Here is an 18,547-nt window from a genome sequence, read left to right as displayed (position 1 = left end):
AGTAAAACACTGGAACGAAAGATGGCACTCCACACATTCGCTGATCTATATCCGGGAAATAAGTTTAGACCCCCCTGAGGCGATTAAGGGGCAAGCGGTGTCATTTGCTGAGCTCTTCCTATATCATAAACTTCGAGCGGCTTGCTGCTCCCTTTGGGACGGGTTCCTGTTGGCCCCTCCGCCGCTGCAGGCATTGGAAAACCTGTTGAGATCCCCAGCTCCCTGAAAATTCATTAGGCGTCTGTACACAAACATGCAACACACTGCCCCGTTGGTGACACCTAAGTCCCTGCAGAACTGGAACAGCCAACTTCCTATTGCATTGACTGAGGCCCAGTGGGAATTCTGCTGTGGGCAGCTTACAAGCTCTCCCCGAATTACAAGATTAGATTAATTCTCTTTAAATATTTACATAGATTTTATAGAACACCTGTGAGTCTGTATCGCATGGGGATCAAAGACGACGTGTGCTGCTGGAGATGCAGATACACTCCCGCCTCGTTTTTACATGTAGCTTGGGACTGTCCCAAAATTGCTGAATTCTGGTCACATATTTTCACCTCAGTAAATCAAATTTTGGGCACGACAAATGCCCCGTCCCCCACACTAGCCCTGTTAGGTTATGTTAAGGACACACCGCCTAAGTTACGTAAACTGCATCCACTTCTTTTATTGTTCGCCAAAATGCAAGTCGAGGTCCACTGGGGCAGGAGAAGGGTGCCCTCCATCAAGGGATGGCTTGCAGATGTTACGTATGGTCACACGCATCCAAACACATTCTGGGAGCTTATGCCCTCTATTGCTAGGCCTCAAAATATTTGGGGGCCATTCCTGACCTGGGCGCAGCAACAACACGAATCTACTGAGGAAGCGAATGTGGACGAAACTCAGACTGAAGCACCGCAGTGATGGGATATAGTTTGTCATTTGATTTTGAGTCTGTTCCCCTTCCTGAAAACTCTGAGAATGCGGAGTTATAAGACTGAGTTGGAGATATATTGGACCCTCTATGTGATACTAGGAACCGAGAGCTTAATCTGTTCATTTATTTCTGCTGATGCTTACAGCTATGTGAATATACGATAAATAGGTATTTTTAAATTGGATGTGGACGAGCGAGATGGGTGCAATTACAGATGTATTATGAACTGTGTAGACTGGGAGTGGTTCAACCCTTGTACAGTTTTGATACTATGCAGGCCTGATGTATTGTAAAATGGCCTTTTCTTGAAAATGTCAATACAAAAAAGTAATAAAGTATGGGATTAATGGCGCCCATGTCTAGCCTGGATCACGAGCCTCATACTTGACGTGCAACTTAAAGAAACGTTCTTTGTATTTATGAATTGTATATATAAATAAGGAATTCTGATTGTCTCTAAGTGACCAGGTTAAAGGAGACTGAGATTTGTGCATCAGTCCGTTTAAATGTCTTTAAACATCCTATATGACAATACTTGAATTTTTCTTCACTTCTCCCACACTAGAGCACCCCTCCCCTTCTTCGCACGTTCCATTGGAGCAACCTTTCCTTTTCTCCTTATCTAAGACAGTAAATAATATACTGCTCATCTGATGATATGGAATAAATTCTCTGTGAAATTGAATTTGGTTGTTTGCACTCCTTTTAATTAAAGTGAAAGTATTTAATACAGTGAGCTAAACATTATATGCTCTTAATTTTGTTGAAAAGTAACAATTGTTGACTTGATATATATCGTCCAGAAATATAGGTCTAGGACCATTGCTTTCTTTAATAAAGCAGTTTTTTTGTTTTAAATGCAGCCCGTTTTCCTTAAAGGAAAAGGAAAATGGGATGCATTTAAAAAAGAAATATGAAACTTTTTTGTTTCATTTTTTAAGAGCAGTCAGTGGCCCTGGGACCACAGCCTCCACTTAAATATTTTCGTACACACTCACAAAGGGGAAGGGGTTTCCTGGGGACCCCTTCCCGTTTGCAAGTGGTTTACCACCTACTTGAAGTAGGTGGTAAACTGTGAGTGTTTTGCACCACAAATGCAGTACCTAAAACAATGGTACATTCCATTGTGACTCCCTTTAGGAAGGGATGGCCCTTCCTAATAGAGAGAGTCGCTAACGCTATTTTGCAACTCATCGACTCGCAAAATAGCATTTGCACATGCCAGGACCCATTTTTGCAGTCGCAAACAGGCTAATACCCTATTTTCAACCACTAAAAACTGTCATACATCTGGCCCTAAGACTCTGATCTGCTTCTATAATGTTACCACTCACCTCTGATTTAGTACTCAAAAGAAGAATCTCATCTAAACCACCATCGCTCTGTATTTGACACCTTAGCTGGAGTACAAAGCGTATTTTGAGCTAGTAATGTAATTGGGACCACAGAGTGGCCAGACCACATCACCAGAGAAGGTGCATCAACTATCACACTATGTAAAGTAGAGAATACTGGGTCTAGAAGATGACCTTTCTTATGGGTCGGCCCATTTACTAATTGCGCACGTTGAATTTTAGCTAAATGGTGGAGTTGGTTATTCGTTTCAGGGCAATAAATGTCATCAAAATTAATGTGTAAAGTTTAAAATTATCCCACTTCCGGTAAAGCTGGTAGAAACTGTTTAAAGTGGCTAGGGGACCGATACACAAGAGCGCCTGAAAATGTAAAAGTAGCTGGAAACATAATAGAAAATAATACACTAATTGCGAAACTTAGAACACCTTTATAAACTTTCAGGTAGATTCATCAAAGACCCGTTTTGCGAATCTGTAATAGCGATACATAAGGAATCGCTATTACAGACTCGCAAAACGGGATTCATGTAGGAATCGCAAAATTAAATGCGATTCCTACACATTCCTTATGTGCGATTAGCAAATTGCTAATCGCAAATAAGGAATAACTCCCCATTCATTCCTATGGGCCAAAAGGCCCATAGGAATGAATGGGGAGCATAAGATAGCGATTTAAAGGACATGTGTGTGTGTAACATGCAAAAGAAAAAAATGCACTAAAGTGCTTTTTACTCTTTTTTCGCAATTTACCATGAAGTCAGATTTCGTGGTAAATTGCGACCAAATATTGCGAATTTGCAATTTCAAATTGGGTGATAAATTGCATTTAAGGAATCTCTATTAGAGATTTCTTAAATCCAATTCCTCGCAAATATGCGATTTCGCAAATAGCGATTTTTGCATTTGGGATGATGTAACCCAAATGCAAAAATCACACTCGCAAAGGGCCAGATTCTCAGAATCTGGCCCTTTGCAAGCGCAATTTCGTTTCATGAATCGGGCTGTATGGCATTTTTTTTTCCCAGACGATCGGCCGCAACTAGCGCTGTTGTAGCTTAGTGGAGTGGCATGGGCCACATCGGGCATACAACTTTCATACAGCCAGAACTCCATTAGGAATAGCATGTCAGGTTGTTCTTCCTCGATAAAGCAAAACAAGTCTAATGTATATCGAGCTGAAGATCAACAATTTATCAAAAAGAACCGTGGCAGTACCATGTCTGTGCTGCCATATGAAGTGTGCACTGGCCTTAGTGAATATGCACAGGTTTCGCAGAAATAATATAAAATACACAAAATTGGAAATGAAAACTACAAGTGCTTAGCACGTACCTCTGGGACCGACAACTCACCACAAATGTTATTCTAGTTCCCAGGGTCTAAGTAACGGAAATGACAATAATATTGGGCCCTGTGACCCTCAGAGAAGCAGTGTCTGTTACCCACAAGTCCTCGCAGTTCTACCCAAGCCAAATTAAGAGAGCTAGCAGAAGCACTTAAAAGAACTACAGAAAAACTCTTCAAATGCTAAAGTAATTGTTCAGGTGTTTTAGCTGCAGTGGTTTACTTTCGCTGAGGTTTTACTATATGCTCACTAATGGTTTGATGCACCTGTACCGATGTTTCAAAACTAACCCAAGGAAGCCTTCTGCCCAAAAAGCAAGTGCTCTCTCTTTCCTTGACAAACACAACTGTCGATTTTGGGTGTTCGGGTGAATTCTGGTGAAGTAGGGTCTCCAGTCCCTGGGGCTCGGGCTCAGTCACTGGATTGCATGCATGCTGACGCCCCTGGGCTCAGCAACAGGAAGCTGAAACTCGCATGGATGTTGTTGCCCCTTAATGTTCCTTAGATGTGACAGCGGTAGGGTGGCATCTACTTTGAGACCCATTAGTCATGATCTTGAGTTTCTGGTGTCTGGACTCTGGTGGTGAGTAGGAGAATCTGGAAATCACTCAGGTCCTCGGTTACTGTTTGTGAGTTGAAATTAACTGGAACTGCTTAGCCTCAAACACCATCTTCAACAGTTCTTGAATCAACCTAGTTTACCTATCACAGCAGTGGGCAAGACGAAGGGATAGGGTTTCTATTTCCTCTAGATTCTGACTTTAATCAGAGAGGCAGATACAGGTTTAGCACAGGTGTGGGTTGATTCAGGGATGAAGCTGATTCAGCCTCGTCAGTAATGAAGTGACATGAATTGTTTTGCACTCAATGTGTTGATGGCGAAGCTTACTGGGCAACAACTGTGAATAGCTTTAAGTCCCAGGGCAGTGTAGTCCTATGTCTGTCTCCCACAGTGCCTTCCAGTAACTTAGACCCTGCTTTTCTCCGTAGGCTCTTCAGTACTGACGGTCAGTCTCACATCTCCCACAGACAGGCAGATCATCCTCTTCCTACCGGTCAGCAGCAAGAAAGGGTCCTCACTGGTCCCAGGCCTGTGCTCAGTCTCGTAGGAAGAGTAATCACCCACAGAGAAAAGAGTGGATCTTCAGTTACCTTCAGTTACCTTCTCCTGTCCTCAGTGTGAACTGGTGCACAACTCCCACTTGTTTAGAGAGTCAAATGCCAACACTCTACTAAGCCTAGTGCTTACCCTTCCAGATGGGCAGGCTAGGGCACTTGGGCAAACTTCAGCTTTCAGATTTACAAGGGTTCATCCAAACCTGGAGGGCCATTTACTCCTGATGGTCGCCTCAAGGTCAGGTCAGGCGACCCTCCTCAGCGATTCTGAGCAGGCTTGGGGGACGTGGGTTTCGGCCTCAATAATGGAGCCATAATCGAAATAAATACATATCTGGACAGGATGGGTGGTGGGGATGATTTTGCTCTACAGACAAAAGAAGTCTGTGAGAAGGACAGAAGACTATATATGTGCAGGCTTCCAAGCATGAGCGAGAGATGGAGCAGCCTTATACAAATATAAGCACTGCATTGTGAAGCTCTCGCACATTCACCATGCACACATGCAAAACCCATCCACCCACATCCTCAAACACATGTGTGCAAACAACCTTAATAAATACTCCATACGTGATGAAAGCTAAAAGGAGCTTGCGGGCTGGTCAGACTGTTGATGGAGGGAGCTGACACACCTTCCCTCCGTAGTGATGCAAGTAAAAGGGCCCATACATATAGATAATGTTGCCACTTCTGTCATTCTCTCAGAGCCTGTTCAAGGGAGACAGTAGTCGTTCTTGACTGAATGGATGCCCCATGGAATTTGAAAGCCCTCTCTAATATCTCAAAGCACTAAAAATCGAATTTCCCTTTTGACTGTTGGACTCTATTGAAAAATGCACAAGGCAGTCAAGAGTTGTATAAGAACAGAGCACCATGGCTTTCCAATGCGATGCTGTTCTGCCCAACAACACTTCAGGGATGGAAGGTATCTGCATGCGTGACCACTTCAGCCAGCCTCACATGCATGAAGAGTCTCCGCCATCCTCACACACGACACAAAACACCATATGAATGTACAGTGTACTCAAGCACTTTCTATCATCCATATCACAACATCGAATTCTTAAAAGTTCTATCATGAACTCCATACCGCTTCAAAAATAACCACTGGAAAAACACAACAAGGGCAGAGCTCCTGTCCTCCCGCCCAACAACGACATATTACACATAAAGGCCATATGAACGATACGCACGCTTTCATGTAGTAACTCACTGTGTAGCATATCTGCAAAATGCAGCTCAGCGCCATTTTCACTAGTTTGAAGCACAATGTAAATCTCACTATAATAGAAAAACAGACGGTGCGTGTGAAAAAAGAACACAAAATTAAAGTCTAAACTGGTATAACGTTTGCACAAAACTGTTTTTTCTCTTCTCGATGTCTTCTTTATAACATACTAGCAGCCCGTCCCGACCTTGTCCAGGAGCAACAGGCTTCCCCGACCCCCGCCCGCTTCGACATTGTCCAGCAGCCCGGGCCCCCGCCCGCCCCGACCCCCGCCTGCCCCTTACCTCAGCCGCCGCTCCAACCGCCTGTCCGCTGCTCGCACCGCCGCTGGTCTGTCCGCTGCTCCTCACGTCACCGCTCCTCCCCCGCGCCATGTCCGCCGCTTCCTTACCTCAGCTGCCGCTCCTCCAGCCTGTCCGCTGCTCGCACCGCCGCTGGCCTGTCCGCTGCTCCTCACGTCACCGCTCCTCCCCCGCGCCATGTCCGCCGCTCCTCGTCTGGCTCCTGGACGCCGCTCCTCCACGCGCTCCTGACGTGAGCACGCACGTCGCGGCCGGCGCTACTTCGGAGGGACTACTTTTTTTTTACTGTCCATTTTTTAAATAACATTTATAGCCTATAACCATCTACACACCCTGACGATTCCAACGGTGTATCGGGTGTGTGGATTGGCGTTGTGGTTCCCGAGTTTACCCGCCTCAAAGGCTAAAAGTTCTTCCTTTATTATAGTAGTATAGATAGAACTGCTTTGGATTTAAAGTCATTTTAAAACTAACCGAAGTCGGAGCGAGACAAGCGAAATGGGTTCCCTTAGTCCAAGAAAACATCTAAATCATGTCTGATATTGAACGCCAATTCAATGTATCATTTGCCCTGGAACGTTTCTATCACTTTTTGGGTTTCCCTGTTGTTGAAGCTGGACAGAACCATGGTATTTGGAGTCAAAATATTTGCATTTATATCTCAGGTGTGCGTTATGTCTATCCTGAGAGTCTGGAATATATTAACACCTCGCTTAATTTTCTATATCTCGTGTGCCAAGCAGGCTAACTCCGGTCCGGGGGTCTCTTGCTTAGAACCAGACTGTCGCTCCTCACCATGGCTCATCTTTTATAAAGAATGTGACGCATTAATGTATATAGTTTATTATGCAAGTATATGGAGGGTGATGCCCAGAGGAAACATAAATCATTCTGCCATTTTACTTGAGCCTTACTTCATTCAGCGACAACACACGTATTTTTTTAAACGCTCTCTTTTATTTCTTTACAGATCTGGCAGTGCGGAGGATCTTTGGAAATTGTCACGTGTTCCCATGTAGGCCATGTTTTTCGCAAAGCAACACCGTATACTTTTCCTGGGGGAACTGGCCATGTGATCAACAAGAACAACAGACGACTGGCAGAAGTATGGATGGATGAATTTAAAGATTTCTTCTATATCATATCCCCAGGTTGGAAAAAATCTGCATTTCTGTTATATCGTTTTTACATAATGAACCGTACCTGGTGATGAGTGCTCTGTAGCTCATGTAAAAAGTAAGACAATGGTCAGTAGGTTCTAATGCTGGGGTTGCAAAGAGCAAGTACTTTAAAGATCAGGATAGGTGTCTTTCTTCCATGTGTTCACCTTTTAAAATATTTAATGTACAAATAGTTCTATATTAAGATGAGAGTGTGCACACATTAGTTCCATAACCGCTTCCCTATCTCAGTACTAATGGTGTCAGGAGAGGCTCACCCTGCCCATGTCAGCTCCTCATAATTTAGTCCCAAAGTGTCAGCTTTTTCAGACCCTGCCCCTAGGTCAGACACCCAACACTGGTGGCTTTGTAGAAGTTTTGGAGAGTGGGAAAAACTTTGCTAGATAGCGCTGCCAGACTCCCTTCTTGTCTCAGTGTGGGATACAGCGTAATGGACAATATGGGATTTGGAATGTTAGCTGCCTAAGACAATGCAACCATTCCCTACGGTTATCTTCATTACCTCGTCCAAGTCAACCACCATATTTGGCGTCCAGCGCACAGGCCTATAGCTAGGCAAATCCACTTTCTACCTCTTTGAACATTCACAGACCTAAGCACGTCCCTTTCTCTACACATCCGATGAGTTTAAAGAGCACAAAAAAGGGAGGTGCAGAACAAATACCCAGCACGAGGGAGGGAGGCGCTCTATCTGGGACTTGGGGGACCAAATTCTGGGGTAATGAAGTTTACCAGTAAGTAATGGTTTTGTTACCCCCTCAATGCCCCGCCTCCTCTCTGTATTTCAAAAGCTCCAGACAAAAAATTATCTGCACCAATCTTTGATGCTATTACGATTTATTACAACAACTACTGCACTGCCACCTTAGCAACATTTAAAACGATTATCAGATGTTTTATTCATCACGACATTCATTCTGTAAAGCGTGACAAATGTACCATAGCAGGCCCAGGTAGCTGCCATGAACATTTCTTGAATGGATGGTCCACTTTCCTCAGCCCATGCAGCAGAGGCAGATTGTGGTATTCCTCCTAATGGAATAACACTATGTCAAATGTAGAATGTCTTTGTTATGTACAGAATGTTAGGGATGTAATAGCTTGATGTCATTGTATTCTTGGTTTGGGATTTTGTATGTAAATCAGATCAGTACTCTGATAAACTGCTACTGTCTGCCGGCTTATGGTTGGATGGGATTCTTTAAGGAATACATTTCTGAAGATTAAAGCTTCCTGTTGCAGTCATCATTCCAGGAATCTTACACTGGCATAGTCGGCAGCCCTTAAGAATCTCAACAAGTTACTATTGGTGAGAGATTTCATTATTTAAGATAAACTTGGAATTTTTTCAATCAAGCAAATTTTTCATTTATAAGACATTGGAAAAGAAAGTGACTACTTATCTATATAAATGACCAGACTACAATTTAACATGGTATCTTTCTATTGGTGAAAATTATTTTATGCCTTCTTTGAATTCACTAGGATTGGGAGCTTTGCCGCATAATAGACAAGTCGGTCTGTTTTAAATATAACTTAGATGTGTATCAATGCGGGCTCATCCTTTAATGTCGGGAATCTGAAAAAGTTTGATTGTATTTCGAAACGTCAAAGAAAGTGGTGACAACGATACATTGGTAATAATACGTTAAACTGATTGATTTTGACGTGATTAGCATTACCATCAAAATGTTATCGTGCATAAGGTTTGGCAGTTTTATTTTTTATAGTAACCAAAAAGAAGATCTGAACTGTAACCGTAACAGCATTTCTTAACACATGCAGTAACAATACCTCATGTTGTCTTTTGAAAAGCACTTACATCGTGCTGTGGAATCCGACCAGAGATTCTTTTGTATGAAACTTGTCATGGGAAAGCTTCCATGTTGGATTGAATGTGTGTCTGTTCCTTTCAACGCAATTAGACGTATTTTGTCATACTGCTTAAGATGTCACTACGTTATGTGGCTTGGCAGCCATCTTTAAAGGAGAGAAATTTACGAGAAGTTGTGCTCAATCTTATATGGTGCATTACAAGCTGTTCATCGGTTTCTGGATCAAGTTTTTTTTAATTTAAAAAAAAAAAAGGAGAAAGAGAGAACAGAACGGTTGGCACTCTAGCTATTGGTTTTACTTCCCACAAGGTGTGCACAGTTACGCTGATGCACACAGCGGGAAACATCCTTTACAACACAACTTTTACCACGCAGTGCCTTTATGACGCAACTTTTACAACGCAAACCATTACAACGCATTGCGCTGGGGGGCGCCTTAGGATAGGGAATAGGTTTAATTTACTATCCAACACCTTCCCTACTATCCACGGGGACTGGAGTTGGAATACTAAATTTAACAATTCACTATCCAGCACCCCAAAGCACTATACGTTGTAAAAACCGCGTTGCAAAGGCATGCATGGTAAAAGCATGCGTTGTAACGTCATACATCCGCGCACAGCATTTTTCACAATGTTTCATGTCTCCTCGCATCGAGCTGTTCCACTTCCCACAAGGTGTGCAGAGTTACACTGATGCGCACAGCATTTAATTTCTTCTTTCTTTGGATGCTGCATCTTCAATATTTACTGTTATTAATGGTAATGTACGATCTTCACATATGGTTTTGTGTAGGTGTGCAGCCAATCACATTTCTGCGTTGTTACACACAGCTTTTGAGGAACAGTAATTTGATTTGTGCTACAACATCTTTGATTCTCACATGACAGGGCTCTCAAGAATTATATCATTTTGTGAAGAGACAAATTAGGGTCAGAGACTTTGCAGGATATATATATTTCAACAAGTTTAGCAAACTTGTATTCAAAGTTTTGGGCATTTTACACAGTATTGTGCACTTAAGCTAATATTGTGTTTTAGAGAACAATTTCTTACCAGTAATATTAGTGTTGGTCTTCATATTTATTTATTATGCAAAACATTACAGCTGCTCTGTTTTTCCTCTCTTATCCTGGGGATCCCCCTATTCAATGGAAAAAATGGAAGGTGGTATTTGAAATGTATGCAAGGGTGTGTGGACCATCACTAAGTGCTGAAAGAAAATCATCATTGTTGTTGCACTGTCTTGGTTCCAAAGGTCAGGATGTATTTGACAACTTACCTGAGTTATCTGCGGAAGATGCAAATGGACTTAATGATTATGAAAATTGTATCAAGAAACTTGATAAGCATTGCCTACCTAAGGTCCGCACTATATTAGAGAGGTATAATTTTGCGAAAAGGATGCAAGGTGAGGATGAAATAGTGGAAAGTTATGTGACTTATTTAAGAAAATTGGCATCATTGTGTAAATTTGGTACCTTAACGGATGAACGAATTCGAGATCAATTCATGTTCGGATGTAGTATGGAAAAGGTAAGGGATGAATTGTGGCTTTGCGATGATCCAACATTAGATTAAGTTCTCAATGTAGCTAAGTGAATAGAGCATTCATTAAAATGTGTAGCAATTCTAAAGAAAGATTCTGATAAGGATTGTAAGATGCAGGAAGTTAAAAGCAAGAACAAAATGAGTGTAAAGGATAAGAACTTTAAGAGTCCCACTTACAATAAGGAAAAGTCTAATGGAAAATGGGAAGATGCCAAATGTTTTAGGTGTGGTAGGACTGGGAATTTGGCTAACTATAAGAATTTTCCTGCTCTGAACCAAACATGTTCTAAATGTAAAAAAAAAGGGCACTTGACTGCATTGTGTAAGAGCAAACCTGTGTCTAAAATGAAAGAGGTTGAGTGTATGACAGCGATAATGGTGAATCAGGCGCTGATGATTAAGAGTGTGGTCAAATTGTTGTACAAGATGCGAGTGATGATAGAAAGAAAAATTGTCCTTGGGACAATATTTTAGCTGAAGGAGCAATGACTAAAGTCTTATTTGATTAAGGCGCAAAAATGGGATTGTTTCTAGTGAATTTTACATGAGAAATTTAAAAGGGAAGGTGAAACTGTTGAAACCTGACTTAAGACCCCTGGCATATGGAGGTGAGCCCATCAAACTTCATGGATACTTTTTAGGTCTGGTGGAGTATAAAGGGAGGTTGATATCAGGGAATATTTATGTTTCAAAGAAGGGAGACAGCATTATTAGTTGGATCCATCAAGGTGAATTAGGAGTTTTTCTTGATCCTAATGCTGATCCTCCTATTCAATTGAAAAACTCAGTAAATTCTGTAGCTGTTAATGATGATAGTTTTGTCTCTAATCTCATGAGATGTTATCCTAATGTTTTCAAGAAAGATTTGGGTTGTTTTAAGTGTTATAAACATACGATTGTGCTGAAACAGGATTCTATACCTGTGTGTTCTAAGGTGAGGAATGTTCCAATATCAGTGAAGGAAGACATAAGAAAGGAAATTGACAAGTTGAGAGATGGAGGCATCTTAGAAAAGGTTGAAGGCACAGAATTGTTGGCTCCAGTGATAGCAGCGCTCAAGTCGAATGGCGATTTGAGACTTTGCATTGATTTGAGACAGTTGAGTAAGTGTGTGATCATTGACAAATATACTCTGCAGAACAATAATGAGTTGTTGGTTTTGCTAAGTGGGGCCAAGGTCTTCAGGACGATCGACCGTACCTCAGCAAACGATAAAATCGAGTTAGAGGAATCTTGTAGAGATTTAACTTCATTCATTACTCCTTTTGGAACTGATAGATTTGTGCACATGCCTTTCGGATTAGTCTCAGCATCATCCGTATTCCAAAGAGTAATGGAGAATGTCCTTCAAGGTCTCGCAGGTATTTATGTGTACCAGGATGATATCCTGATTTTTGGTGATGATGAGAGTCAGCATGATGCACGTTTGGGTTTAGCTTTAAGAAGATTATCAAATCATAATTTGACTATCAAAGCGGAAAAGTGCAAATTTAAAACCAACTCCATAGATTATTTAGGTCATAACCTCACTTGTGATGGAGTAAAACCCAAAGCTGACTTGATTAATACCATTCAAGATATGAGTTCTCCTTCAAACAAATATGAATTAATGAGGATTTTAGGAGTCATTGAATACTATGCAAAATGTGTAAAGAATTTTGCGGAGGGTGCAGTTAACATGAGGTACTTGCTTAAGAAGGGTGTTGACTTTGATTATTCAGATTCTTGTGAGAGAGTATTTGTTGAGATTAAGGAGAAACTTAAATCTGCACCTTCTCTTAGGAGTTTCAACCCAAAGATCAAACCCATTTTAAACACGGATGCAAGTGAAAAGGGTTTGGGTGCTGTGTTACAACAGCAAAGTCCTGAGGGTTTGCAAACAATAATGTTCTTGTCACACAGCCTCAAAGATCCTGAGACTAGATATTCTGTGGTGGAGAGAGAATCTCTGGCAGTGTTTTGGGCAGTGAAGAAGTTAAAGAAATTTCTTTGGGGAATCGATTTTGAGATAAGGAGTGACCATAAACCCTTGGTGGAGATATTCAGCAAAAAGGGTTTGGACTCGATTTATAGCAGGATAACTAAGTGGGTGATAGGATTGAAAGAGTATAACTTTGCGATAAAGAACATTCCTTGCATAGAGAATTCTGTGGCTGATGCATTGTCTAGACTTACCCCTAAAGCATCTTTTGTACAGGATGATTTGGAAGACTCTGATGAATGGGTTTGTGCGGTTGATGATTAAATGATTTCTGAGAAGCATTAGAGTGATGAGATGGCTCAAGATTGTGTTTTGAATTAGATAATTGGTTTGATAAAAAAGGGGCGGAGTAACAACAAAATGGGATCTGATGATACAAAGAAATATTGGATAGTACTAAATGAACTCTCTACAGTTAATGGACTACTGTTTCGTGGGACCAGAATGGTTCCTCCTATCAGCCTTAGGAAAGTTCCTATAGATTTAGTTCATTCCTCACATTCTGGTTTCTCAAAATGTAAAGAAAGGTTACGCTTATCTTATTGGTGGCCAGGGATGGACAAAGAGGTTGAGCGGATCATACCAGATTGTATTCCGTGCAATTTTAATGATAAATCCAAGTGCACACACATTCAACCTATTATCTTCAGAAAGCGCCCTTCGAATCCTTGGCAGGATATTGCCTTGGATATTCTTGGTCCTATGCACTTCAATGGGTCACTTACTTTTGTTTTAGTGGTGATTGATATTTTCTCTAGATGGCCAGAAGTTTTTTTCTTTCGGCCATTGATGCCAGTCGTATAATTAGCTGTTTGGAGACGTTGTTCTCAAGAGAAGGGATTCCTGAGTCTGAATTAACAGATAATCGTGTTCAACTAGTTTCAGTTGAGATGGAAAATGTTCTCTCTTCCAAAGGGACTGTGCACAGAACCTGCTCTCTCTATCATCCGGAGGCCAATGGAATGGTAAAGAGATTCAACAGGGTAATGAAAGAGACTATTTCTTTGGCAAAAAGTCAATCCTTAGAATGGAAATGTGAAGTGTTAAAGAAAATTGAGGAGTATAGGTTGACCCCTCATTGTACAACTCGAAAGACTCCTTTCTTATTGCTCAGGGGTAGAGTTCCTAATACTAAGGTTGAACCGACATGGGTAAAGAAATATGAATTGGTTAAAGGAAAGGAAAAAACTTGTGACAATGGGCTCGTACAGAAGAAAGATGAAGAGATGGCTAAGCGAAGGAAACAGTATTTCGATGTGAAAAAAGGGGCAAAAAGAACAAAAGTAGAGGTTGGTTATGTGGTGATGATTAAACGTCCAGGTTTGTTGGGAAGTTCTGTTTCTAAATGTATTAAACCTATTAAAGTCATCCATCTTATCTTGCTGATTATGTTTAGTTACTTTATTTATTTAGTTAACGAGGGGAGGTGTGTGGTATTCCTCCTAGTGGAATGACACTATGTCAAGATGTAGAATGTCTTTGTCATGTACAGAATGTTAGGGATGTAATAGCTTGATGTCATTATATTCTTGGTTTGGGATTTTGTATATAAATCAGATAAGTACTCTGATCAACTGCTACTGTCTGTCTGCTTATGGTCGGATGGGATTCTATGGTTGGATGTGATTCTTTAAGGAATACACTTCTGAAGATTAAAGCTTCCTGTGTCCAGTCATCATTCCAGGAATCTTACACAGATCTAGTAGATCTACATTGGATCGGAAAAAGCTGAAGTTCCCCAATAGACTTGTAAGTCTGTAACTGCCTGCCTAATCCACCTACTTAAGGTAGATTAAGACACCTTCTGCCCTTTTTTCACATTCCTGAAAGAAACAATGAGTGCCCTTTAGCGTAAAATAGTAACAACTGGAGGCAACACCTTTGGGAAGGTTCTCAGGATGCTGATAATCTACAAGACTCTGCCTGTACCAGGAAACTCTTCCCTTGCACACATAACCTCGGAAAGGGTTGGTTATTGGCATAGATGGCTACATGGAAGTAAGCGTCTCCCAGATCCAGCGTCGCAAGTAAATCTTCTTCCTTAATCATGTGTGATCAATTGTAAAATGACCATGGGCACCCCAGGTTGTGAACCCCTGTACTATACCAACTGAATTGTATTTGGATTATCAATCTTCATTTTAAAAAATGTGGTTAAAATCACAGAGCGAGAAAACACAGAATGGTTCTTAAATAGGGGAAAGCCGTAACAACCACTCAAATGTAAACATGGATAAAACATCATACTTACCTCGATAAATCATTGTTGTTGGTGAACATAGGGTTGTCTGCCACCATGTACGGAAAACTGCACAGGCATACTATATTGTAAAAAAGAACTTAGAATGATTTATAGGAAGTAAAAAATAAATCACAAACACAATATCATTCGGGTTAATTGAGTCTATTGTCTAACCCGCTCCTTTATATTGGAAATTTGTGGAACCACTTCTGATGGTTAATATTGGTCACCATTGTGATTAAGTAGGGGGGTGAGTGATGTCATGGAGAGGCCGAATCCGATGTGATTGCTAATGCAATCCCAGTCTTCCTTACTAGTACTTTGGTGCATTTTGACCCAGGCATTATTAAAGAGTCTCCTCAGGAGTAGGACATGGTGAAGTAAAAAAGCCTGCATACAAAAAGAATACTTTTGGTTAGAAAGGAAATCAGTAACTGTTGTGGAAAAGTAACTTGTGAAAAAGGTGAAGCATACGTTCTAAATGTGCTGGACCCACCAGGGGTGGGCAGACTTAAACCGAAATACTGAAGCGAATTTGTGATTGAAGTGACTGTTCCTGCTGAAAGGGCAGACACAACCAATTAACAAGCATTGATAAATGCATTAGGTTTTGCCTAAGTGATTAATAATAAACAGGTTTTGTTGTAAGTTGTAGCTTGCTGAATAGTTGTACAATATGAGTTCCAGAAAGTCTGTTAAAATGTTATGACTGGTTTATTTACAAAAAGGCAATATATTGGGATGTTACTAGTAGTATAGTGTGGGTAACAAATAGCAACATTTTGAAAAATGAAATGAAATAGGGAATTAATAGAATTTAATTTGTAATAGCAATATTATGCGTTCTGACAACTTTTGGGCCCTGTTAGAAATGGGTGTCTCTAGTTGGCAATGGTTTGCACGTTTGTCCAAGTAGGGACCCTTCTTCCAAGTCAGGGTAAGGGAGTTACACTCCTGAAATAACCCCTGCTCACCGCCCTGGCAGCTTGGCACGAGAAGTCAGACTTATCTCAGAGGCAGTGTGTAAAGCATTTGCACATAACCAATAGTATTACAGTGAAAACAGTAAAAGGGCACCACACCAGTTTAGAAAAATATCCAATACTTTTATATATCCAAAACAAGACCAAAACGACAAAAGTACAATACAATTTGCAAGAATACTTTAAAAACACAGTTCCTTTAAGTCGGTAACCCTGTCGGTGCTACTGCGGTGCTATAAACAATAGAATCCAACAGTTCCGTCTGACCGCATCGGTCAGGGCCATCAATAGGCTCGTAAACAGTAACTTGAGGATGACACGTTGGTGCGAGCCGGTCATGGCAACCATTGTGGTTGCAATGCGAAGCTTATTGGTGCAGCGTGCAGTGCACTCAAGGTGTGGTGCAGGCAGCGGCTCAGTGACTGTCATCCAGCGGCATCGGTGAGACCAGGGCTGCATTTTAGAGTGAAGGTGGTGCTTGAAGCGGTGCTAACAGATCAAGGTGCAGGCAAAAGAGCCGGTTACGAGAAGCAGGTGTTGGTCGGTCCAGACTGTGGTGTGGGACAGGACGGTGCATCGTGTGACTTACGAACAGGGCCCCATAGCCACAATGCAGCCACAAAAGTCTCGGTCAGCGTGCAGCAACAGCGTTGGGGAGACCAGGGCAGCAAAGTGAAGCTACGCAGTGCTGAGTGTGGTGCTCACAGATCACTGTGCAATCAGCTGCTCGGTGGTGGCGGCAGCGGTTGTCATCGTCGGTGATACCAGGGTTACAGTGCGAGATGCGGACAGTGCTCTCTGCCCTGCTATCAGGACCTGGAGCCGGCTACGGAGTCGGTTGCTTTTTCCCCCTCCGTGGCAGCTGAAACCACAGTTCCAGAAGCAGTACCCAGAGGTTGGTGAAGTCTTTGCAGTCCCTGGGACTTCAGAACAAGAGGCAAACTCTACTTCAAGCCCTTGGAGATACTGAGCACAAGTATCGAGGTCCAGTCCAGTCTTTTCACTGCCCAAGCAGAAGCAGCAACTGCAGGCCAACCCAACAAAGCAACAACACAACAAAGGGGAAGTACTCCTCCTGGCAGTTCTTCCAGCTCTTCTTCTTGGCAGGTTCCTTGATTCAAGCGAATTCTCCGAAGTCTTTTATCTCCCTGGGACTTCCAACAGGAGGCAAGCTCTACTTCCACCCCTGGGAGAACACTCTTAACAGCAGAATGATGAAAGTACAATCCAGTCCTTTCCCTGCCCAAGACAGAAGCATCAAGCAGCAGGTCAACACAGCAGATCACGCAGCAAAGTGGCAGTTCCCCCTGACAGCTTTTCCAGCCTTTCTTCCTGGCAGGTTCCTTAGTTCAGCAGTAATCTACAGTTCAGAGGTCTGGGCCCCACTTTTATAGCAGAAATTACTTTATTCTCTGGTGGGAGAGAAGCTCTTTGCCCAGACAAAACCAGGTCTGTCCACTCTGGTGCAGCTTCCTTGCAGGTGGAGGAGAAAACATTGTATAAGGCAGACAGAGCCTATTCAAAGGTGCAAGGGAAATCTCCTCCCACCTCCCTAAATGCAGACTGGGCCTATTTAGGTGCTAGTTAGAACTCCACCCCCAACTTTGAAAGCATCCCAGGTCTAGTCAGCCCAGCCCTGACTCATTCAGGAAAGGCAGGACACACATCAACCCCCCTCCCCATTGGGTGTCTGAGGGAATGCACCTCCCCAGCCCCTGTCACTCCAAAGCCAGACAGTGACTACACAAACCAGCTGAGGCTCACGTGATAGCTAAGCAAGAAAATACCCACTTTAAGTGGTATTTTCAAACACACAATATAAAAAACAGCTTTACTAAAAGATGCATTTTTATATTCTGAGTTCAGGCATACTAAAGTCCATCTTTCTATCTTGGCCCTATGCAAAGTTATATTTATATGATATTATAATTCTATCCTATGGGACAGATAGCCTTTCAATAGTGAAAAACAAAATTGGCAGTATTTCACTATCAGAACATGTCACACACATCAGGGTATGTCCTACCTTTTAAATACCCTGCACCCCGCCCACTGGGGTACCATGGGCCTACCTTAAGGGTTACTCACATGTAAGAAAAGGGAAGTTTCGTGCCTGGCAAGTGGGTGCACTTGCCAGGTCGACATGGTAGTACCAAACTGCACACAAATAATGCAGTGTCAGGTCTGAGTTACATTTACAGGCTGCTCATATGGGTGGCACAATCAATGCCGCAGGCCAACTAGCAGCATTTGATTCACAGGCCCTGGGCACATGCCGCGGCTGTACTAGGGACTTACCAGTAAATCAAACATGCTGATCATGGAATCACCAATTCAAAAACACAATTTACAGGGAGAGCATATGCACTTTAGCACTGAACGGGAGTGGTAAAGTGCCCAGAGTCATAAAACCAACAAAAACAGGTCCACAACAGAAGGCCGAAAACGCGAAAAGTCTGGGGATAAACCCACTGGAAAAGAAAGGTCTAACAGGCCCGGTGCCACG

General features: G+C 42.2%; 1 protein-coding gene across 2 annotated transcripts in view; it reads left to right on the top strand.

Moving 5' to 3' along the window:
• Positions 1–18,547, top strand: part of GALNT13 (polypeptide N-acetylgalactosaminyltransferase 13) — a 1,171,447-nt gene that overhangs the window by 580,177 nt on the left and 572,723 nt on the right. For both annotated transcript variants that reach the window (XM_086956679.1, XM_086956678.1), the window contains exon 7: positions 7,239–7,419. In XM_086956679.1, coding sequence (XP_086812805.1) covers positions 7,239–7,419 — 181 coding nt within the window. The remainder of the gene's footprint in view (positions 1–7,238; positions 7,420–18,547) is intronic.

Source organism: Lissotriton vulgaris, chromosome 2_1 (genome assembly GCF_964263255.1).
Source record: "Lissotriton vulgaris chromosome 2_1, aLisVul1.2, whole genome shotgun sequence".
Lineage (NCBI taxonomy): Eukaryota > Metazoa > Chordata > Amphibia > Caudata > Salamandridae > Lissotriton > Lissotriton vulgaris.
Note: the sequence above shows the minus strand (reverse complement) of the source record. Positions and strands in the feature narration are given on the sequence as shown.